Source organism: Terrapene carolina, unplaced genomic scaffold (assembly GCF_002925995.2).
Source record: "Terrapene carolina triunguis isolate 2854851 unplaced genomic scaffold, T_m_triunguis-2.0 Scaffold111, whole genome shotgun sequence".
Lineage (NCBI taxonomy): Eukaryota > Metazoa > Chordata > Testudines > Emydidae > Terrapene > Terrapene triunguis.
This window is the reverse complement of record NW_020664462.1, coordinates 28,158,839-28,182,432: the sequence shown is the minus strand read 5'-3', so window position 1 is coordinate 28,182,432 and position 23,594 is coordinate 28,158,839. Positions and strand designations below refer to the sequence as shown.

Below are 23,594 nucleotides of genomic sequence, written 5' to 3'. Positions count from 1 at the left end.
ACATCTAAAAACGAGGCCTTGCTTCATAAGGGATTTGCTATACAACATACATAGTATGCCATCTTTAACAAATGCTTAAAAGAGATATGATCCTAAGCATTGAAGAGTTTTATAAAAGTTTACATTCTCATCCCATGGGATGTACAGAACTATGTAGTTTACACAGTTTTACTATCATCCAAAACATTACGTTTTAGATACATTAGGCATAGCAAGAACAAGATACATTGTTTCCATAGGAACGTAAACACAGCTTGTCACTATTGACATGCTTTCCCATACATAGTTATTAAGTCAGTTCAACATGGACAGTTTTAAAGCATTCTGTTCAGCTTATTAGTGATGAATACAACAATCAGGAATTCTCCCAACATTACTGGCAGCAAACTCATCGCTGCCCTAGATATACTTGCATCGGCTCTAATGTACAGAACATTCAGAATCACGTGCACGTTCAGGGCCAGAATGCTTGGCTTGTGAGGGGAGGTTGCACTGCTCTCATACCCTGTTTCCCCGAAAATAAGACATCCCCCGAAAATAAGACCTACTTCCAGTTTTGCCTCTCGCTGTAATATAAGACATCCCCCAAAAATAAGACCTCCCCGATAATAAGGCCACCCTGGAATATAAGGCCCCGAAGCTCCAGGAAAAATAAGACCTCCCCTGAAAATAAGACCTAGCGCATCTTGGGGAGCAAAAATTAATATAAGACACTGTCTTATTTTCGGGGAAACATGGTAGCACAAAACTGGCCTAAAGCCTGTGGAGGATTCTCCCTTCTGAGAACCTCCATGTGCTGTGGAGCCACCTCAGAAACTCCTACATACCCCCCACCTTTTTCCTAGTGTGGGAAGAACAAAGACAGAGTGACCAGTACACCCCCGCGCCCCAGTGATGCATAGCTCCAAGGCCCACTGGTGGCTGGCATGGTTCACATCAATCTAAAAGCTGCCCTAATTTGCCCTGAGAGACTGGCCGAAGGCTGAGCCAGTTGAAGATTGGGTAGGATTGCCAAAGATGGCCCAAAGTCTCCCCATCCAGACTTACAGTGAGTGCAGCTCAGTCACACTGGAAGATCTGCCCCAAAATATTCAATTTTTTTAAATGAAAGGATTTTTCTACTTGTATAAAATTTAAATAGCCCACAGCATGTAAAGTGCATGTACAAAAAACACACAGTGCAGGGAAAGTCTCCAGATAACAATATTCCCAAAAAGGTGTTTTCTCCTTCGTATTGTTGGTTTGCTGTCAGGGAACATGTTATTGCTTGCTTGGGATACATTTACCAGAGTCCACAAATCGGTTAGCTTAATCATCTGTGCAGTTAAAAGCAGTTCACATTTTACAGCTCAAAAAGGCACTATTTTATAGACAAAATTAGCTTGAAGAGACAGATTTCCAACTCTGACCGGCAGACACAAGAAATCACTAGTCAGTCATATTCTAATGTTGGTGGTCCCCTAACAATGTTAAAGTAGCCAGCTAAAGCGCCCAGGTCTATGTACAGTGACCTTTGCCTTTTTAACAGCTCCGATTCCTCCAAACTCCCCGTACATGAAGATGAATCTGAAAAGGAAAGAGGTGAAATGTGTTAATGCCTTAGAATCAAAGATAAAAACTCATTTAAAACAATGCCAACATTTTTTAATGGCCTAATTTTTATTTTTACTCTTTTTTTGAACTTATTCAAAAAAGTTTAATTTTTTTAACAAAATATTGCAAGTCATCAGCATCTCCAGACCAAAAAAAAAGGGCCAGATTCATTCAGTGGAGGTGGGTGGACTGGAACTGGTTACTGATGATAGAGCAGAATGAAAGTTGTATCTGGTCTCTAAAGGCCCATATACCAGCTGGGAATTGCCAGAGGGAAGCAGAGCTCCATCATCCCCTGACATTCCCCTAAGCCAGGATTCCAAAGGAGAGGCTGGCGTAATAGAGGGAGCTCTGTTGGCATTATGCCAGTTGAGAACTACCCTCCACTGGCCAGATTACATCTCCACTTAGGCAGTGCAAAGTACAGAACTGGGGCTGGGCATCTGCTTTACTTAGCACATGATTTCATAAATTGCAATGGTTCTGAAGAAGCTATTGCAACCTCAGAACTCCCTCGAGCACTTTTATAATGAGTGTCCTGGGCACTCACACGCCGAACTCAGAGTCCCAGATTAATGGCCAAATGTCCCTTGATCCTCAACAGAGCCCTGCCGCTGGTGTGCTGTAGCGGCCAAAGGACTGTGCACCTAACAAAACAAACAGCAGGACCATGCCATTATAGAAACACAATTTTATTTTTATTACTTTAATGCTGCTAGGGTTTTGTTGTACCGTATTACTGATTATGCATGGGCATAGGTGTGATTTAAATCATTTAAAAATAAAGTAAATAAAAGAAAGTGTTTCACCAGGGTTGGGGCTTTTGTTTGGTTGTGTTTTGTTTTTCTAAGTGCCTATTGCCAGGATGCGTCCACCAAATATTTTAAAAGAAAGGGAAAGAGAAATACAGGCTGTTAACAGCTTGCCGGCGCCAGATCTCCCTTCGGACCTGATATTATATTCTTGAACCCCGTAAGATTTTAACTGGTTCATGCCTCACCCTTCATAAGCATGTATCGCACACAGTATGGTGGCTTGGTATGTGAGTAATCATTTGCTTTTTATTTTTAAACAGTCCCTTTCAGAGGCCTTGCATGTCAGTGCTGACACTCCTCAACTTCATGGTCAAGGTATAAAGAGTTTTTAAAATAAAACAAAGTCATATTAAAAAACTCCCAAACTAATACCTAATAATAAAACGGCCTTAGTACTGGAGAGAGTTCAAACAATTCAGTAAAGTAATATGTACTTTTATAAAACTGCCCTGGAGGACTGCCAGGGTTTTCTGGCAAGCGGATTCTTCTGGAATTACCGAATTTAGGCCAAATTCTGGTCCTACTGAAGTCAATGGGAGTTTTGCCACATATTTTATTGAGACCTGCATTTGACCTCATCTTGTCAAGATTTTTACTGAGCTCTCTCGTCAAGAGGCCCTGGAGCCCTTGAGCTTTATTTGTGTCAGCGAATACAATGTAGATGGGGGAGAGAGTATAAAAGCACAAGAGCGGGAAGCTTGCTGTTGTACCCGCAATGTTTTCTGGCAACTCCAGCTCCTTCCTTGTCAGCAGCCTTTTCCTTTCAAACAGGGCTGAGTCCAGACTTTGGCACCTTGGCTGGTCCTCTGGTGGAGGATGCAAGGCCTCATGTTTTAGTAAGTCTGCAGCAGACAGTCTGTGATTAGGGTTCCTTTCCAGAGCAGCTTCTAGCAGCTCTCTCATGCTGGTGCTGCAATCCTCTGCAATGTCCTCTAACGGGGGCGCTTGCTTGTGTATCTAGCAAACAAGAAAGAAAGACTTCTCAGCATTAAGATGATAACTTCCTCGTTGCCATTGGCAGTTTCGTCAATTGGGAATTCCCCTCTCATAACTCACAAGTTATAAAAACTTGCCACTCTGACACTTTGCTGAACAGTCACAATGGAACAGGTAATCATGCAAACCTCACCTGCTTTCAGGTTTAAATGTAAACCGAAGATTCAGACTGGTTCGGCCAAAGGCCTGTAAACCTTTTAAGAAAACTGGAGCCCATTTAAAGCATTATGCATGAGAAATTCGCCAGGCTTCAGTGCAAAACTGGGTGAAATTGAGAGGTTTTTAGTTAATTTTTCTCTGGTTTTTTTAGGTTTGTTCAAACCCCATAGCGGTAACAAATGTGAACCCACGTGCACTTGAAATGACTGAGTTTTGCATAACTCTAAGCTCATCCTCACAAAGCATCCAAGTGCCATAGAACTGTAGCTGTTTAATCTTAATATTGGCTCTCTCTCAGTCTCTGTGTCACCTCCTAAGTTATCTCAACCTGCTTTTTGTCTCTATAATATTTCTTTCAGAGCTGGGCCAATGGCATCATTTCTCTGGCAGCAAATACTTTCCGACTCCCCTGGAAGGTTGGGGATTTACGAACAAGAACCCAGCAGGGTCTCTCTCTCTTTGGCTGGCTGATCTAAGCTGTTCTATGGATACTTACTATATAGAGGTACGATGGATATGAGGTGCGAGGGTATCGATTCACCCACGGTGGGCTGCCAGTCTGCATGTGAATGATGGTAGTCCCCATGCTGTAGATGTCCGCTTTCGTCGTGTGGCCTCTGCAGAGTATCACTTCGGGGCTCATGTAAATCTGGGAAGGGCATTCAAAGGAAGGTGAGCCTCTGCTTTTGCCTTCCCCCTGGGTTAGGCACCACAATTGGACAGTGACAGTCCCCCACCCCATTTGTTCAACTGTACACCCTGCATGTCCTCAATACACAGCCATCACACTTTCCAGTTCAGCCTGGAGAGAACTTCACTTGGAGCCACCAGCTCCATTCAGTAATCAGCTGGCCAGGCTGCCGGAGGCACTCCCTCTTGCTGGGGATGAGGATGCTGCCTGCTCAGCACTCCCAGAGCTCATGGGCCTGGGGAGCTAAATTTCAACAGGCCATTGCATTGTCCACCCATTAGGTTTGCAGGCCAGTATATTTGCTTTAGTTTACATTTCCCCCTCATCCAATGCCCTCTGAACAACTGGCATTATCCAAAATCACCCTGCAACAAGAACTTAACCTTGGAATGCTCTGTGTGGCAAGTCACACACAGCATTACCACCAGTTACCACTCAGATAACAGAGGTGTGATTGCAGTATAAATACCTGCCTAGCAGAGAATAGCAGTAACCATCCCTCTAGAGCTTTCAGAGGCAACCCAGGTGGGTCACTGGCAGCTAGGCCATCCACTGATGGCACAGCAACCTTGCAAGCCAGGCAGGCACTGCTGAGGGTGGGGTTGGAGGGAGATGAAGGCCAGCAGGAAGCACAGCATGAGTCTTTCCTTCTAGGCCCTAAAATTCATGGGGTAGCCTGTGTGTATTCCCACAAAGCTTTACCTAAAGTTTGAGTCTCCCCACCCCCATTCTCCACAATCCCACCTATGTTCTTATGAGGCTGCAATGCACCAACAGCACAGCAACCACCGAGGACCATTGCCCCCTGAGTGTCTTTTTTTTTCCCCCCCCAAAGGAGGTGGAAGATGTGTCTATGCACTAAGGGACTGGATGAATTTGCGTATGCCTTGTGAAGGTACAGGACTTTGAGCACTTAACTGGCTTCACACTACAGAGTCATTTAATCAATCCTACATAAATAAGCAAGTGTGTTTTTCTCACTAAGCAGAACTTGGCTCATGCACTCTTGGTCTAATTCTAAGCAAGCCTAACTCCACCTTTCCATGCCACAAACCTAAATATTCCCTATTTACACACATCTTCTCCCTCCCTTGGAAAGTCTACCTCAGGATTTCACCTCTTTCCCACCACAAAGCTCCATACCCAGCACTGTCATACAGAATGAAAAGGCATTTTGTCAGCTTAACAGCATGGAGCTAGTTATTTTTAGTAAGGTAAAAGTATCTCAGTTCTGAACTCTTCTGACTGGAAAGCCAGAAAAAAACGTTCCAGCATCCTCCTGAAACAAAATGTTCCCTGAAACATCAATTGCGTCTTTGAAACGTACTAGTCTGTGCTGCCCTTGCAAGTAGCACATCACTCCTCTGGAGACGGTTATGTCACCGTCTCCTTTAAACACATACTTATTCTTTGCTCGGAAAGGCTATCAAAATGACAAGAGAGTCAGCATTCCAGCGGAAACATTTCCTGTAGCACAGCCTCTTTGGCAATACTAAGCAAGGCCATGCTTTCTTCATCCATCCAAGCCAACTGCCTCTTCTCGGTTGCTAAGCAAGACTCCAATCCTGGAAAGACTTAAGCCTGTGAGGAGCCCCATTGGCTTATCCAAGAGCTTACAGCTGTGCGTAATTGGGGCCTAAAATATATTTTAGGCACCTATATGGAGGAACGTCAGGTTTGAGGATCCTGCTGGGGCTTAAGCGAGAGCGAGGCACCAGGTGTCAGGATGGAGGTGGATTTGCGCGTGCTCACTAGCAGAAACTTAGGCACCTAGGGAATTTAGACGTCTACAAGATTGGCTGCAGCTGAGCAGGGGGTTTGGGATCCAAATGTTGGATTTGTGGAGCTATCCCTCGGAGTGAAACCCCAGCCCTACTGAGGTCAATGAGAGTTTTACCATTGGCTTTAGTGGGACCAGAATTTCGCCCTTGGATCTGGATTTAACCATAGTTAGTAATTTGACTAGTTTGAGGATAAATAAATAAAATTTACAAGATAGAACAGTCACACTTCCCCCGTCACTAATCTAAAAAGTCAATTGTAATTAAGACTATGTCACAAAACGAATTAAGTGCGAGAAAAAAATGATTTTTAAAAAATAAGACATTAATTTCACTAAAGTCTTCTGGAAAGTCTGAAAATCATTACAACGCAACAACAACGCAATCACAGGGCTTTCCTCGTGCACACATTCTTACCTCTGTTCCTCGGAGGTCTTTGGGGTAGTAGGTGTCGTCTGTCATTTGAACGCTTAGACCAAAATCCACCAAAACGGCCTTAGTTGACATGAAAACAATGTTGCTGGCTAAAGGCAAACAAACAAAAAAAAGACAGGGTTTTAGGGTCTAGCAAGCTGGTGCCATTTATTGTGCAACATAAACGTCTCGTGCAGAACTAGAACAGGAAAAGGGAAGAAGCCCAAGCTCTAGACGTATATTCAGCCTATATGTCACTTCACAGATCAACACCATCACTGGCAGTAAATTATTTAGCTCCAAGTATCAGGGCCGGCGCTTCCACTAGGCGACCCTAGGCGGTCGCCTAGGGCAGCAGGATTTGGGGGGCGGCGTTTTGCCATCCTCGGTGGAAATTTGGCGGCGGGGGGTCCTTCCGCTCCGGGTCTTCGGCGGAAATTCGGCGGCGGGTCCTTCACTCGCTCCGGGACCCACCACCGAAGTGCCTTGAAGACACAGAGCAGAAGAACCCCCGCCGCCGAATGCTCAGAGGAGGAGCGCTGCCGCCTAGGGCTTCAAAAACCCCGGCGCCGCTCCTGCTAAGTATTACATGGATCTTATAGGTCAGACTATTTTCCAACAGTGAAAGCCACAGGGATGGCATTGACAATTCTACAAGGGTCATCTTGAGGTGTTTGGGCTTCATGGAGCAGGTAAATGGCGTAGCCGCCAAGTCCTAGGATTCAGAGCAGAGAGGGATTTCACATGTAGGGTTTTTCTCTCTACAGAGCTCTGAGCCCTCAGCCTCATTGGCAGCTGTCATAATTCAGTTGGCACAGTGCCACTGGCTTCCCTCACCACCCCTGTGCCTCACTGCCTCTCCTGTACATCTTAGCAGTGCGGAATTGAATTGAATACTGTTCAGACCAATAACTTCTTGATGGTTTTCCTAGTGCAGTAACTCCTAACTTAACGTTGTAGTTATGTTCCTGAAAAATGCGACTAAGTAAAACGATGTTAAGCGAATCCAATTTCCCCACAAGAATTAATGTAAATGGGGGGGGAGGTAGGTTCAAGGGGAAAAAAATTTCACCAGACAAAAGACTATATATATATATATATATATATATATACACACACACACACACACACACACACAGAGAGTATACACAGAGTTAAACAAACAATTTAATACTGGTACACAGCAATGATGATTGTGAAGCTTGGCTGAGGTGGTGAAGTCAGAGGGTGGGCTATTTCCTGGGTAATGCCTTACTGCTGAATGATGAACTAGCAATTGGCTGAGCCCTCAAGGGTTAACTCGTTGTTAATGTAGCCTCACACTCTACAAGGCAGCACGAATGGAGGGAGGGAAGACAGCATGGCAGACAGACACACACCGTGTGTGCGAGAGAGAGATGCGCGTTGCTCCTTTAAGTACACTGACCCCACTCTAAGTACATTGCCTTTTTAAGTAGATCAGCAAGCTGAGACCGCAGCTGCTGCCAGGAAGCTCCCTCTGTCCTGAGCCCTGTCGTGTGTGTCCCTGCTCTACAGAAGATGGGGTGAGCAGGGGGGAAGGGGACACCCTGACATTAGCCCCCCTCTTCTCCCTCCCCCCCCCCCCCCCCCGCACAGCAAGCAGGAGGCTCCAGGGAGCAGCTCCAAGGCAGAGGGCAGGAGCAGCACATGGCAGTGGGGGGAGGGACAGCTGAACTGCCGGCATTTGATAGCCTACTGGGCAGCTGCCGCACAGGGAACTTAGGGGAGCGGGGAGCTGATGGGGGGGCTGCCGGTCCACCCTGGTTCCAAGCCCCTACCAGCTCGCTCCAACGGGCTGCTTTTCCTGCACGCAGTGAACAAAGCAGGCGGCTGCCAAACAACGTTATAAGGAAGCACTGCGCAACTTTAAACGAGCATGTTCCCTAATTGATCAGCAACATAGAATCATAGAATATCAGGATTGGAAGGGACCTCAGGAGGTCATCTAGTCCAACCCCCTGCTCAAAGCAGGACCAATCCCCAGTCAGGTTTTTGCCCCAGATCCCTAAATGGCCCCCTCAAGGATTGAACTCACAACCCTGGGTTTAGCAGGCCAATGCTCATAACAACGAAATAACGTTAACTGGGACGACTTTAAGTGAGGAGTTACTGTAAAAATGATTGGGAACAGAGCATGCACGAAGTGGCTATTCCCCTGGCCACAGACCTGCTCTGAGTCTCTTTCATGGTTTCCTACACCCATGCAGGATTGTCTTTTAAAACAGAGTGCAGGTTACATGCTACAGTAGTTATCCTGGAACCTGAATGCAAGTACCAAGTAATCTGCAGAATCACATATTTATTATGTAGTTGTATCTTTCAAGGTAGTGAACATCATAGTTTAAGTTGCAAGAAAAATCATTAGTGTTGTTTCCAATTGCTCATAACTTAAAATAAATAAATAAATAAAATAAAAACACCCAACTCTTTGGGGGATGAAACTTTCCATGTTTAAAAACAACCCATGGGTTGAGGTTGTTTGTTTGTGTGTGGAAAGTCTGAGCTAAATCCCTGCAGCCATTCTTCTTTTCAAATGAGTAGTGGAAGATATTTGTATTTTAAAAGGGGACCTTCTGCTTGCCCAAAACTCAAAAACCAAAGCCGCATCCAACCTTGTGGTCCCTGAGAATCTGCCTTCGTACAAGTTGAAAAATGAAGCAGACTTGTCATTTTGCACCTTACTGGTTCTTTAAGTCAGCTTTCCGCTGTTTTTCTGGTTATGAATCTGCTCTCTGGTTTCACAGATTTATTAACATCTGTTAGCACAGACGTGAAGACACAGATTAATATAGTACGAAAGTGAACAAGAGAGTGCAGAACGTGATCCTGCTAGAAACACAAGTAGTAATTGAGACAGGTGCCTGAAACTGCACTTATTGTTCCCTAGACTACAAAGTTTGAGATAAGTGTTTGAAATCTTATCTGGGTAAGCTCTAGCACAAGACTTCCAGTAACTCCTCATTTTGGCAGGGCTGCAAATACCAAGGGCCTGATCCTGAGCTCACTCAAGTGAATGGAAGGACGCCTATTGACTTTCATGGGCTTTGGATTGGGCCTCAAAAGAGCAGTTTCTTGATATCACAGCATCTTAGCCAGGGGTTAAAAATAAGGCGCTCAGAGAGGTGCAGCTGAAAGCCAAGGGGGAGTTTCTCCTCCTGGCCCTCGCCTGGTGGAGCTCTGCTCCCCTGAATTTCTCCTCCACTGGGGGGGATGGCGAAGGGAAGATTTGCTGGTAGGGGAATCTGAAGCGGATCCTGGAGTTTGAGATTTCCCCATCAACAGAACCTGGAGGGGAAAGAAATATTGTCCCAGTTGGGAGTCCTTTTTGACCTCTTCTCCCTTAAAGAAAGATTCATCCCTTCCACCAATGCCCCCTCTCTCCTACCTGGAAGGCAAGAGGGAGACACCCACTGCAATCTGCTCCTCCTCCAAAAGGAGACAGGAGACGCCATTGCCAGCTCCAGAGATTTTACATAAATTCATTTCTGAAACTTCAACTTGTAGAATGGATGAAAGATCTAAAAGCTCCAGGAAGCAGAGACAGTCTCCTACTTCCCCTCCATTTTCAGTTGATTTTGCACCAATACACATTCTCCACCACGGTCAAGCTCTTCATTTAGATAGAAACAGGAGGAGGGGACCACTACTGACATCCCTCTGCCCCACTCAGTACACTGCACACACATGTGCTTTTGTCTGGCTAGCTGCAGGCTGATTGGCTCCTTTCAGACATAATTCTCCTCTTATCCCCATTCTCTTGCCAATGACACATTTCGTTACCACAAGATGATGCAATGCATCACCACCACACAGCATCCAGGCCTGTGGTGACACCAATCAAAACTGGTGCTCTCAAGCCCGTCTTTTGATCTACCTAACCAATGCTCCTAACCCAGCCCAAGCAGGGAAGTGAAAAGTTGCTGGAAAATTGGAAAGAAAAAAAAAAAGTTTAAACTCTTTAAAACGTCAAATATGTATCAATTATTTTATGTGATCCATCACTCATATGTGGTGTTTAGAAAGGCTTTTAATTAATTCCATTGTTACAGTCAATGACTGAATTGCTCTGCAAGATATTTACTGGGAAAAGACACACAAAATGCAACTAGGAAAAAAAATGATTTAACTTAATAGTTGCCACTGTTTCAAAGTTTACTTGTAAGATTAAAAAAAAAAAAAAAAAAAAAAAAAAAAATACACAAATTAAGCAGCTTTTGACAAACTCCTGGGGCCACCATTTTGTGTATTGTTACTCTAACAGTAAGTTCAAATGTTTCAAGTCCGACTTTTAAACCTCCACGTTTAGCAAGAATCAGCTGCAAAATAAATATTAGAGGCCAAATACTAATTAAGAACCATGCTTCCCTGAGAAAGACAAGCAGGATTTGACCTCTGTGGTGTTGCTGGGCAGAAGTAATATTTATGGGCTCTAGCACTTACAGGTGCCTTGATAGAAGGTAAACTATAATCCCCAATAAAAAATTAATGATGTGCCTAGTTCAATTACAGAGTGGGAACAAAGTCTCAGAAACAGCAATGCAAAGCCACAACACACACACACACCAACAATGTAAAACTAAAACAGAAGGGCAAACTGTTCACCCTGGGACAAAACAGACAGAGAGAGGTAAAGTTTTGAATCAGAGTGTTTGTTTGAACTCTTCAGGTTCTTTTTTTCATTTTGAGTTGGATTACTTAAGGGGCTGTAACATGTCCCCCCGAAACAAACAGTGATGTTTCAGTGCACCAGAATCATTAAAGAAAAGCAGTAAAAAGATAAGTTTAAATAGCTTCTATTCTGAGGGCCTGATATTGTGAGATACTGAGTGTCAGTCAGCCAATTCCCCTCTAAGGCCAATAGGATTTGATGGTCCTCAGCACCTAAAAACTGTCCTCTAAAGTAGAAGCATTAAAAAAAAGTGTAAGTATTCCATGTGTAACAAGGAAAAGAAAAAGCCTTTTAAAGAACGAAAGATACATACGTTTTATATCATGATGGATGACTCCTTTTGAGTGAAGGAAATCAAGTCCTTTGAGGATGTGCTTTGTCACCCAAATGATCTCGAATTCTCTCATAGGCCCACAGCTCTCCAACTTTTCCATGACAGATCCTCCCTCTCCTGCTTCCATAAAGAGATGGATAGTCTCATCCCACAGAATAGCACCATATAACTCAGCAATGTTCTCATGGCGGAAGCGGACCTGGATTTCAACATCTGACGGTTTGAACTGTTCCACTGGGACCTAGCAAATTGAGACAAAATGAAGACAAACCAGCTTGAACAAAATTTATTCTGAAGTTAGCCGTTCTATGGCCTGGTGTTCTATATGTTAACTAAAAACAAAGGCAAATACAACTATTTACTCATTAAAATAGGCTTATTTTTGCTCTCTTGACTTGTTCCTCCTTTCTGTTTCAGACACATCCTGTGTAAAACAGACAACTTTTGGACTTATGCCCAAGGGGACTGTAATGTCCCAGACAAAAGCGATTTAGCAACATCCATTCTCATCAAAACCTAATGGAGTAGGCAAAATTCTGACCAGACTTCCTGGCTCAGGCGAAAAAAAAAAGAAAAGCTCCATTTTCCCATTAGCCATCTGAAGTCTCATCTATACACTGAGAATCACCGGATGCTGCTAACATCTGTCTGAACAGGTGTGTCTGTCCCTACTTACACTTGCAGCTAAACAAACAAGTGCCAAACTAAAGAAGTCCCAGTTTGGGTGCATGGGGCGGGAAAGGGCATGTGAGCCCCTCTTTCCAGGTCTTCTGCACAGGGGAAAGCCAGGTCCACGTTCCCTGAGCAAAGGCAAGGAGGGCACCCACTCTTGGCACTGTCACATGGCCCATAAGGGGGGGTGGGAAGGCATGGAGCATGGCTTCACCTGAGCTTTAGTTTGGCCCAACGTGATTGTTACTAAAGACAATATAGTACTTTGAAGATAAATGCAGAGTTGTTTTCATACAAGAGATGGGCCTGACACAAAACCCTAGGCTGTGGAAAATCATGGATTTTTCTCTACTTATCCTTACAATACACTCAAAGCAAATATGGAAATAGCACATATTTAGGCTGGGTCTACACTACAGCGGGGTTCCGACCTAAGATACGCAACTTCAGCTACGTGAATACCGTAGCTGAAGTTGCGTATTTTAGGTCGGCTTACCTGGCGGTGAGGAGGGGGGAAAGTCGACCGCTGCCGCGCTGCCGCCGACTCCGCTGCCGCCTCTTGCCGAGGTGGATTTCCGGAGTCGACGGCAGAGTGATCAGGGATCGATTTTACCGCGTCCTCACGAGACGCGGTAAGTCGATCCCCGATAGACCGATTGCTACCCGCCGGATCGGCGGGTAGTGAAGACATACCCTCTGTCTCACTTAAGCCGATATAGGAAAGCATTTATACATGAGCTTAAGTCCCAGTGAAATCAATAGCATGTAAGTGCGCTGCTGAATTGGGACCTTAATGCAAGCCTCTCCCATTCAAAAGAGAGTCAGGATGAAATCGCGGCTCCATTTGAGTCAGCCAATGAGAGTTTTGCCACTGAATTCAATGGGGCTAGGTTTTCATCTCCAATGTTGTGTCACACTGATGGCTGTAAGATTTAATGTAAAGACTTCTAAAGAATACTAGTTAGGCAACAGGTCTGCTCAGCACTGCAGTTACACAAATCATTGTATGTTTTCAGAATGCTGACGCTGTTACCTTTTACATCCCCAAAATGAGGGTTTTCCTCTAAAGAAATGCACGTTCTTAAAAAATGCAGAATGCAACATTTCAACTTTTTGCTGACAGTACAGTAGGAAATAAAAGCCATGCTTAGTCATTCAAACACTAAGCGCTATTGAAAAAAAATTATTAGTGCAAAGGTTAATTTCAGAACATTCTCCCCCCCCACCCCCTGCCATCTAATCCAATAAAACCAACAGCGATACCCCAACTGGCACTGAAATTAAATGCAGAAGTATCCTCTTTTAACGTGTTAAATAGATCACATTGCACGATATTTACTTGGGGAGAAAAGCACTATACTAACATACCAGCTTGCAGGCCATTCGCTTTTTTGTCTCTCTGTCTTGTGCCAAGTAAACTTTCCCAAAAGCTCCTCGAGGAATAAAATCAGAGCCAATATTCCTGTAAGTCAGCTTCCATGGAAACAAAAGCACATCAGAGTCAATTTGATAGCGCCCATTTTTCGGAGTGATCTATACAAGAAAAAAAAAAAGCAAAGAAACAAATGTTAGAAAGGTAGGTACTTCAACTTCAGAAAATTCTACATGTGCAGTCATTACATCATCACTTAAGTCTACTTAATTCAGCACTTCCTGATCAAACACCTTTGCACACATGTGATTCCTATGATAGTATTTATTTAGAAACATAGAATGAGAATAGCGTGAGGTCTACTCATTACTGGCAGATATATTTACATTTTTATCCAATGATTAATCTTCTATAAGTTGCAATTAATTGCCTGGCAACACCACCACATTTACTGAGACTAAGCATGAGGGTTGTGCAAGTGTACCTGAAGGCTTGTTTGTTCTTTACTGGAATCTGATAACCTGTTATGCCACATAGCTATTACTCACAGAGTATGTTACCGAAGATGAGTAAGACTTTCTGCATTTCCTAACATCACATGTAGTGCAGGGGAATAAGACTAACAAATGATCAAGAGATGAGATTTTCTGCAGCTTACTAAAATGCAGAAATATGGCTTAAACTTTGCCATGTATCCTCACATTGTTTGAATTATACCGTGAAACAAAGTTCTACATGATTTTATAAATCTGTAAGTGTTATTGATGATATACTAAGCACTTCAATTTTTGATGCTATTATACTTCCAGTGAATAAGTTTTCAATTATTTCAGTCTTATTTTACTATAAAGATATATTCCAGATATGGATAGTCTGTTTTCTGGGATTTAACAAGGTTCTGAATTCACATAAAGAAACAAAAATGGACCAATGCAGTACAGTAACTCCTTACTTAAAGTCGTCCAGGTCCCCTTATAACATTGTTTGGTAGCTGCCTGCTTTGTCCACTGCTTGCAGAAAGAGCAGCCTGTTGGAGCTAGCTGGTGGGGGCTTGGAACCAGAGTGAACTGGCAGCCCCCCATCAGCTCCCCTAAGTTCCCTGTGTGGCAGCCACCCAGCAGGCTATCAATTGCCGGCAGTTCAGCTGTCCCTCCCCCCACTGCCATGTACTGCTCCTGCTCGCTGTGCGGGGGAGGGAGGGGAGAGGGGGGGCTAATGTGTCAGGGTGTCCCTGCTCCTCGCTTACCTCATCTCCATAGAGTGGGGGGTGGGGGGGAACACGACAGGGCTCAGGACAGAGGGAACTTGCTGGGAGCAGCTGCTGTATCAATTTGCTGATCTACAAACTTAAAAAGGCAATGTACTTAGAGGGGCAATGCGCATCTCTCTCACACACACACACACACAATGAGTTAACCCTTGAGGGCTCAGCCAAGTGCTAGTTCATCATTCAGCAGTAAGGCATTCCCTGGGAAATATCCCACCCTCTGACTTCACCACCGCAACCAAGCTTCACAATCATCACTGCTGTGTATAGTATTAAATTGTTTGTTTAAAACTTGTGTGTGTGTGTGTGTGTGTATAGATAGACAGACAGACAGACAGACAGACTTTTATCTGGTGAAAAAAATTTCCCTGGAACCTAGCCCGCCCCCTCCCCTCCCCCCCATTTACATTAATTCTTATGGGGAAATTGGATTCACTTAACATTGTTCCGTTTAAAGTCGCATTTTTCAGGAATATAACTACAACGTTAAGCAAGGAGTTACTGTACATTAGTTTCACACCTGTGACGCAAGGTGTCTCACATACTGTATTGCAAAGCACCTCAGTTGCACACTACATAAAATAGCATGTTGTGGAGATTAATGTTTTTAAAGTGTCATTCATGTAAAAACAAATCTGATCTATCTATGCTTGAAATAACAGAAGAGGTTTTTCAATAACAAAAGGATTTTCTCAACTGACAAAACTGATATTTATGTATTTCACCTACCTGAAAGAATGAGATTGTATATATTTAATATTAAACTTGTTTCAAGATGTTAAAATAATGAAAGCTTTTTGTTTATATTTTGATTATGAGCAGACACAAAGACCAGTTGTTATATTTCAAATTACACTACACACATACACACACATTGTGGATAGTGGAGCAAAAACTGATGCAAAAGAAGCATACATTTAATGTCCATCTCACTGTTCATTCCGTATATTACTAGCACAGAGGCTGAAGAATGTAATACATTTTCCAGTAAAACAACATTTCATATTTCTCAGGAATTTTTTCATCTTTTCGAAATTAGCAGATACATTTGTAAGAAACTATTATGGCCTCTCCCTCTGCCACAGATCAACCGTGAGTTTTCCCCTTATAAAATTTCTAATTTTCCGAGACCACAAGATATCATCAGGAGGTTCTCTCCGCTTCCAAAATTCTGCCAGAGCAAACTTTGATGACTCTGTCAGAAGGTGCAAAAGCAATTCTGTATTCTGGAAGCCACAGGACTTTTTATCTTGGAGCCCTAAAAACATATGAATGGCTCCATGGGAAAACCAAGACCAATGGAGCAATTGGTAATTTCACTTTTGTTAAATCTAGCTACTGGGTTGTTTAGAAAATGGAGATGCTTTGAAGTAATCTTCGAGGTTCAATGGTAATTTTAAAAAACAAGTTGAAAACTTTATTAAAAATAAACTAAGAATAGAGGCCTGAATCTGTCAAACATCACAATTTCTGGTGTGCTAACCCAGCACATTTTGTGAGGGCAATTGATCTCTCACCTCAGTGGAATGAGAAACTGAACATGTAGCGAAACGTGTTCCCTAAATTATGATCACCGTAGGATAATTTATTTGTATCTCATTTAATTTAAAGTGGCTTGAAAAATACACAGGTAACTTGGTTATTAAAACACAGGATATGGTAGTAACTAAAAAAACATAAGCCCTGGAGCCTTTTCACTAAAAGGGCAATTCCTGCATCCCAAAATGAAGTCCTTGAGGCCAAGCTATGTAAGTGAGTGCAAAGGAATGGGATGGAGGAACAGCTGTCCCACCAACAACTGCATGGCAGTGGAACCACTCTGCTTCCACTGCAGCAGACCAAAGATGACAATCATTCTGGCACCTACCCCGCCTCTCCTCCACTTTTCAGTGGGCAGAGACTGGTGGATCCACATAGAGGTGACCTGTTGGCAATACCCTGGGCTCCACTCCTCAGTTGCCTAACTGGTTGCGTGCACCCACACATCTGTTATCTGCATAAATGATATGCACACAAAATAACCATGTACCTAATAGAAAGTCTACCCAGGTGCGTCACAAATATGCCGCACAATATTTTCAATAGTTTCTATGCTTAGGCTAAATAAGCAAAGCCACATTTCACAGTGTCATCTAGTTTAAAAAGTGAACATATGTTCACAAAAATACTGCACAGTTTGCAAAACTTAATCCCAATTGTCTCAAATGTTTATGATTGCGCTAATGCCTTGCCAACACAACAGAGAGAATACATCGAAAAGGGGTGTTCTGGTGATGGGGGCCATGCTAATATTTAGATTAGGATAGAGAGGGAGAGAGAATTTTGAACCCAAGAAAAGAAATAGTCATGGTACAGTATACAATAAACAGTGCATTTGAGAGTTTAGACTCATTTGTTTTTCATTCAGGTTTAGAACTAGTCTCTGTTATTTATATATGCTCAATCTTTAACCTGAAGGTCTCCTGACAGCTGGAAGGCCACCGTATTAGGAGATTTAAGAATGACAAGAGCTTTGAGTCAACAGAAACAAATTCTTCATACCTCATGACCTAAGTTCAAGAATTAGTGAAACCACCAGCCCTCACTTTTAGATTTCCACCAACTCCCAGTGAGCTTTTAATTTTGAATCTTAGAACATGTAATAATAGGATTGCTCTGAAACCCATCACTCATAGTTATCATTACTCACGGCTGTGTATAAAAGATAGGCTCAAGTCCAGAGTTCAAATGTTCCCAAAGTTCAGATCCAGGGTTTTCAGACTGGGGGCATATATCAGGATAACAAACATACCTCTCTACCTACCAAAGGCCAAAATGTGGGATGCAAAGTGTGGCAAAGATTCAAAATGAGGAGTAGACACACACAAAAAAATCCTTCCTGGAAACTGTAAATGCTCTGGGATTCATTTGTTTTGTGTGCATAACTCTTTCTACCACTCTGTTCCATGACGGTTTATTTATGGATGTAAGTAGTTTTCAACAACAGACTTCTATGGAATGAAAATAACTTTGGGACCAAAATGAACGACGTACCTCAAAATGAGGGGCATTTGAGAGTTGTGGTAACAAAGTGTATTGTAATTCATAAACAATCACTGCATTGCTAACCATTCCTTATTGTAATTTCCTACAGTCTGTAAATAGATTGTGTGTATATCAGATTATCACATTTTGTACCAGTAAGCACTAAGAGGGAGAAGTAATTCTATTGAGATACACAGTTCCAATATTGAATTTAATCAAAAAGCATCCCCCCAAAAAGTCAAGTGGAATAATCTTATTGATCACTCTTTTCCTTACAATTATGACATACCTCCTATTGTTATTGTTGGGTGTCACTATGTCAGTGTGTGTTTAAGAATTTGTAGGTTTGTTTTTAGTTTGCAGTAATTACATTCAAACATTTCTATTCTCTTTTTCCATGCAAAATGACCTACCATGTTTAATAGGATTCCAGATTCTTGTCGTCTCTGTCCATTAATTTGCTTTGCAGTGTTGGACACCTGATTTGCAAAAGCGAGCAAGTCTTCCTCAGTCCCGTACCTGACACATGACAGCAAAGAAACCTCTCTTCCACGGAATAATAAGGATTCTGTACATCCCCCATTTTGATTTGTTTCTTGGCACATAGTAATCAGACTGTCTTCGTAAACTGCCAGCTCTCCATTTGGGTAAAAGTTCTCCATAATGTCTATCACATCAGACACATTTAAGTGCGTTAGCAACAAGTCAATCTCCCCTTTATTGTCACTATCAGTGCTCATATACTCCATTACTATCTGGTTTTCTAAACTTCACCTGTAAAAGGCAAACAAAAATAAACGTTAGAAGCATTACTAGCATCTAAAAAAATAGTTTTGGCTAAATAGGCACTTAAAGAACAGGATGAGGAATGTGTATTTGTTACACTATTAGATTTTAAATTGAAATCTTTTTTCCACATATAATTAGTAAATCTGCACATAATTAGCAGTACACTGAAGTGTTAGTAATATACCTTGTTTTTATATCAGAAGCGAACAACAGCTTTACAAAAAAGTGTAATTTCTCCTTCTCCGCTATGACTCCCAAAGAACACTAGATATCCCATAAAGAATTCAATAATCAAGGATATTGATCAGCAAACAATGAGAGAAGCAAAATGCAGGTTGTGTAACACCATGGTACAAATTAAATGGTGCATCACCACTAGTGCCTACCACAGGATAATCTATACAGTATAAAAAATATGGGGTTTGACTTTAAGAGGCAAGTATATATATGCTACAAAATGCTCAGTATTCAAACCTGTAAGAGCATAAGAGGATCCAGAGCAGCCAAGAAAATGCTACAGTTCAGCAATCTGAAAAAAGTATGTCTGTCGTTACCATCCTCCTCTTTATTCCAAGTTTATATTTTTTTTCTTCATTTGTTTTTCAATTTATATAGAGCACTTTTCCACTAACAAAAATTTAAAATTAATGCTATTTCAACCAAATTACTCCCCAACCCACAAACGCTAAGAACCTTCCTACTCAAACTGCATCCACACACCCAGCCCCCTTAAAATCCAAGTTAAATAGGACTAAGGGGGCTCTCTTTCATGCAGATTTCATTAGCCAATGAACTCTTACCTGAAATTAATTCTGGTTGCACTGCACAAAACCATTAAAAAAAACCCTAATATAATGAGTTCAATCAGATTTTTCTGTATATTCAGTCCCTCTTCACAGTTGACCACACAAAATTCTGCACTTTTGTTTGTTCTTTTCAAAACACTCTGCAAACCTGTCCAGAAATGACAGACCTCATAACACTGAATGACTGCCCCATGCTCATATGATCATTCACTTCACTGGTCTCACGGAAAGAAAAGCAGAAGATCATAAGGTTCAGATAAGGGGAATTTTTGAAGAAAAAAATATGAGTGCACACGAGAATCAAAAATCTAATTTCCAAGTAGGGTAGGAAATCAGTCCTGCAGTGTCGGTTTCCACGTTTTAATTTCTATGCCTGCCATTTGGAAACACAAGGGAAAGAGGATCCTGCCTTTCCCCTAGAATGGAGTAAAGTGCATTCCATTCACAGATCTTCTGTTTGCCCTTTCCATAATCTAATACAACCACGTACTCAGGGTAGGAGAGGAAAACCAGAAAGTGACACCTAAGCGGACATAATCTGCTAAGGCTGTTAGGAAGTGCAGCATGCCTAGCTGTAGTTTCTGGTCAAGATGTTATCTTTGTTCCCCTCCCTGTGAGGTCATGGAACCCTTCTGGCAAATATTTCTCAAGTCAAGAGCATTTACGTCAGAACCAGCGTTGGAGAAAAGTAAAGAAAATGACGTGGCTGACTTGGCTGATTGATAACTTCAGACCACATGCTGCAGGTTTGAGTGTAGGTCAGGAAAACTTAGCAGATCTGTACCACGGAAAGGGAAGTGGCAGCTCTGCAACATGCTCCCCTGCTTCTCTGCAGTCCCTTCAGGCTCCATGGCTAAAAAGAGAAGGGGGCAGAAAGCAGCAGCAGCATCTCCCCACACCCACGTGCAGCATAAATTAATGTTGCTGCATTAACCTAGAACAGTTCAGATCACCCTGTGCCAAGTGAATGCAAGCACATATGCCCCTGGCCTTAAGAAGGGGGCTTTCGGGGAGCTGAGTAAAGCATGGCACTAGCAGTAATTACTAGCATTATAAGGGTGGGAGGGACACAAAAAAACCCAGCATTTTGTAGCAGACACCGACTAACCAGAGCCAGAGGCAGATATGAAAGTGGGATGGGAGGGCACATACCAGAAAGGCGGGAGGTAATGCACTGGTGTGAAGCTTACTCCAATTACTACCCCAGCTGTTGGGGGAAAGGAAAGAGCACTGGGATTTCTACCCCAGTGCTATCCTACTTTGGGGTCTCTCTTTTTGTATCAGACACTGGCTAGTAGATGTATACATGCCAATCCACTCTCCTGCCCACCCTTAAACCGCTAGAAAGGAGAACAAGCTTTCTGATCCCTCCTCCCTGCTCAAAGCTTGCTGGCTGCTATAAGATGGGTCAGGTCTTCTATTGTAAAGCCAGGTCCTTTTTACAAATCTGTACTGTGTCTGAACACACTTGCCAATCATGTAAACTGACGTTCAGCTAACACAATTATTGACAGCTATCGTGTTCAGATATCATGAAATCTTATAGCATAGATAAGGCCTACCTCCCCAACAACCTCTGTTAGAAGTAACTCCTGACTTCACTGCTGTTTCTCAAGACTTTCCCAAGCAGCAGCATTTTACTCACATTGACAGTTCTGCTGTTGCCCACAAAGGTCTGAACAGCAATGAAAATGGCCAGAATATTGTCAATTTTACTTATCTATGGCTTGGGAAAATGCATCAGACTGCATCAGAGACTTGGGAGGTTACTGCAGGTGTGGAGAAAGCAATGAACGACACGGTTTTTTTATTTGGAAGATGATTTTCATTACAATAAGGTTTAGAAAGTTTTTCTTTTAAAAAAAGAAAGCTAATTTCTGCAGAATTTTAGCATCTTAAGCACCACGCAATAAGGATGGCTCCCACTTGCCCCTGGCGAATTTACTATTTTCCCCCAAGCCTACTTAGTACTGCGTATATTTGAATGTGCAAAATGGGGATCAAGTCACTGCCACTTTAATTCAGTGTTGTCCAAATATTTGTAGAAATCAAAAGTCTGTAAATTGGTTTTACTCATATTTTTAAATAGAATTCTGCTTTCACCTACAGAAGCCAAATAAAATAAAATGTATGCATTTATGTGAGCTGGCTAAAGTTTAAGCATGAGACTTCCTTTATCATTGGTCATCCCTTCATCATCATCATCACATGAACAATTAGCAAGTCAGACTATTTTTCAAGAGCAGTTTTTAGTCACGAGCCTCCTCACAAAACAAAACAAGAAAAAAGAAAAACTGTTGCTTCAACAACTTCTGCATTTTCAGTCTTAAAAAGAAACCAGAAACCCTACACATAACTAGAGGTCTCAATTTTCTGTGTCCCCGGGGCACCTGCATCCTTGCAGGATTCCTTGCAGGATCAGGGCCTGAAAATGAAAACTAATTGACTCAATGAAAACACATCTGTACTTATCGTTTTCCTCATTTAAAAAAAAAAAAGCCATGGTCTTACTGTAGTGTGACTGGCCATCAGTTATACATAAAAGAGTGAATCCTGTATTTTTACTTTAAGTGCTTTCAAGGAAAGATTTCAAGCCCTGTCAAAGTACACTCTCCCACCATCGAAGAAGAAGAAACTTTCCCTGCAAAAAAGCCTATGTCATTTATTTCTACAAAATTTGGGCTCTCAACAGGGAAAAAAACCTTCTAGCCCTAATGATTGTAACTGATAACCTTCCCAACACAACTATATCTCCTTTAGTCTGCAGACAGACAGCTCCCATAAAACCAGAGGAAAGACACCTGCAGCAGTGTAAAAATCTAAATGACTCTAAATTGTCTTTAGGGCTGTTCAGATTGGGGAGAGGAGCCATGAAATTGACAAGAACCATGTCAATTTCAATCTACAGTTTAAGGAACTTTACAGGGGAATTTTCAAACTTAACAGACTGCTGCTAGACACAGACTGCTGCTAGACACAAGTTAGACAGAACCCCTGAATATGGACAGTGCTTTGATAGGAATCCCAGCACCTTCTAAGCAACATCCCTAGGCTTCTTATCATCACATAATTCCTGGACTTTGTTAGTACCAGGTTATTCCCCCATTTTTATATTTGCCACTAGCTACTGATAGTGGGCCAAATTCTATGCTGAGTTCCATAGACAGATAGTTGGTGTTACTTCATTAAACTCTGTGGAGTTACACTAGATTTACATCCATGTAATTCAAAGCAGAATTTGTCTGTGTCTTTATCCCATTAATTGAATATAGAGAGTGTGATGGAATATTTTCTGGACAGTAATCTTCATTAGGAGACAGGGATCCCTTCAAAGGGGTTTTCACAGGCAAACTAGAACATGCCTGCACCTCACTGCCACTTATACAATGTCATTAAATAATATGACCTACTACAACTGTGGTACCTTGAACAGCCATTTGTTCTATCTATATTTAAAGTGGACACGGTCTAGAGTTTATTATGTAGCCTTTAAACAACAATGCTTAACATAGTGCTTAATTAATTCAATGGGAGGCGGAAAAGGTTCCTGGGTATCGGGGCTTTATCAGCTAGTTAAAACACAATCCTGGCCAACTCAAGCTTCAAGTGTGTGAGCCACAGACCCATTAGGAACATACACAGGCATACCTTTGTGCATTACATCAGCTGTGTTCCTCTTTAGCAGGGACATAATCTAATTTTGGAGGAATATGTTTTCTGACTACATCTTTCCAATACCTGATCTAATACAACTCGCCATAGTAAAATACATGACCAAAGCAGATAATTCATGGTGAGGCCATGTATGGACCTAGAACACATACTTCAACGTGGGTCAAAGGAATATTCTTTTTTCCCCTCTCCAGAAGTCCTTAAAAATAGCCTTCAGACATTGCCATTTTCCCCTCACAACTGAGGAAAACTGATGTGTGCTAACATGGTGTGACTGGAGAATAAAGGAAGAGATGTATTTCAGGTGTTTACAGGAAAAGTCTTTCATGGGAATTTGGTTTTGAATCCCCATGCTCATAGCCAAGGAGGCATTGGGCAGGGAGTGCTAATTTGTGAGCAATGCCCCTGCTGGAGCCGCAGGGAATAGGTTGGGTTACACTAAACATTTCACTTCAATAGAGAACAAGGTCTACACTACTGCCTGCTACACTGTCTCACTCACCACTTCTTCTATCTTTA

General features: G+C 42.3%; 1 protein-coding gene across 2 annotated transcripts in view; it reads right to left on the bottom strand.

The window, feature by feature from the left end:
• Positions 1 to 1,090: 1,090 nt before the first annotated feature.
• MAP3K8 (mitogen-activated protein kinase kinase kinase 8) overlaps positions 1,091 to 23,594 on the bottom strand; it is a 27,609-nt gene continuing 5,105 nt past the window's right edge. For both annotated transcript variants that reach the window (XM_024214431.3, XM_026652082.2), the window contains exons 2-8: positions 18,222 to 18,582; positions 13,514 to 13,678; positions 11,453 to 11,714; positions 6,453 to 6,559; positions 4,060 to 4,212; positions 3,119 to 3,365; positions 1,091 to 1,566 (exon numbers count right to left, since the gene is read on the bottom strand). In XM_024214431.3, coding sequence (XP_024070199.1) covers positions 1,433 to 1,566; positions 3,119 to 3,365; positions 4,060 to 4,212; positions 6,453 to 6,559; positions 11,453 to 11,714; positions 13,514 to 13,678; positions 18,222 to 18,557 — 1,404 coding nt within the window. In that variant the 5' untranslated portion in view covers positions 18,558 to 18,582 and the 3' untranslated portion in view covers positions 1,091 to 1,432. The remainder of the gene's footprint in view (positions 1,567 to 3,118; positions 3,366 to 4,059; positions 4,213 to 6,452; positions 6,560 to 11,452; positions 11,715 to 13,513; positions 13,679 to 18,221; positions 18,583 to 23,594) is intronic.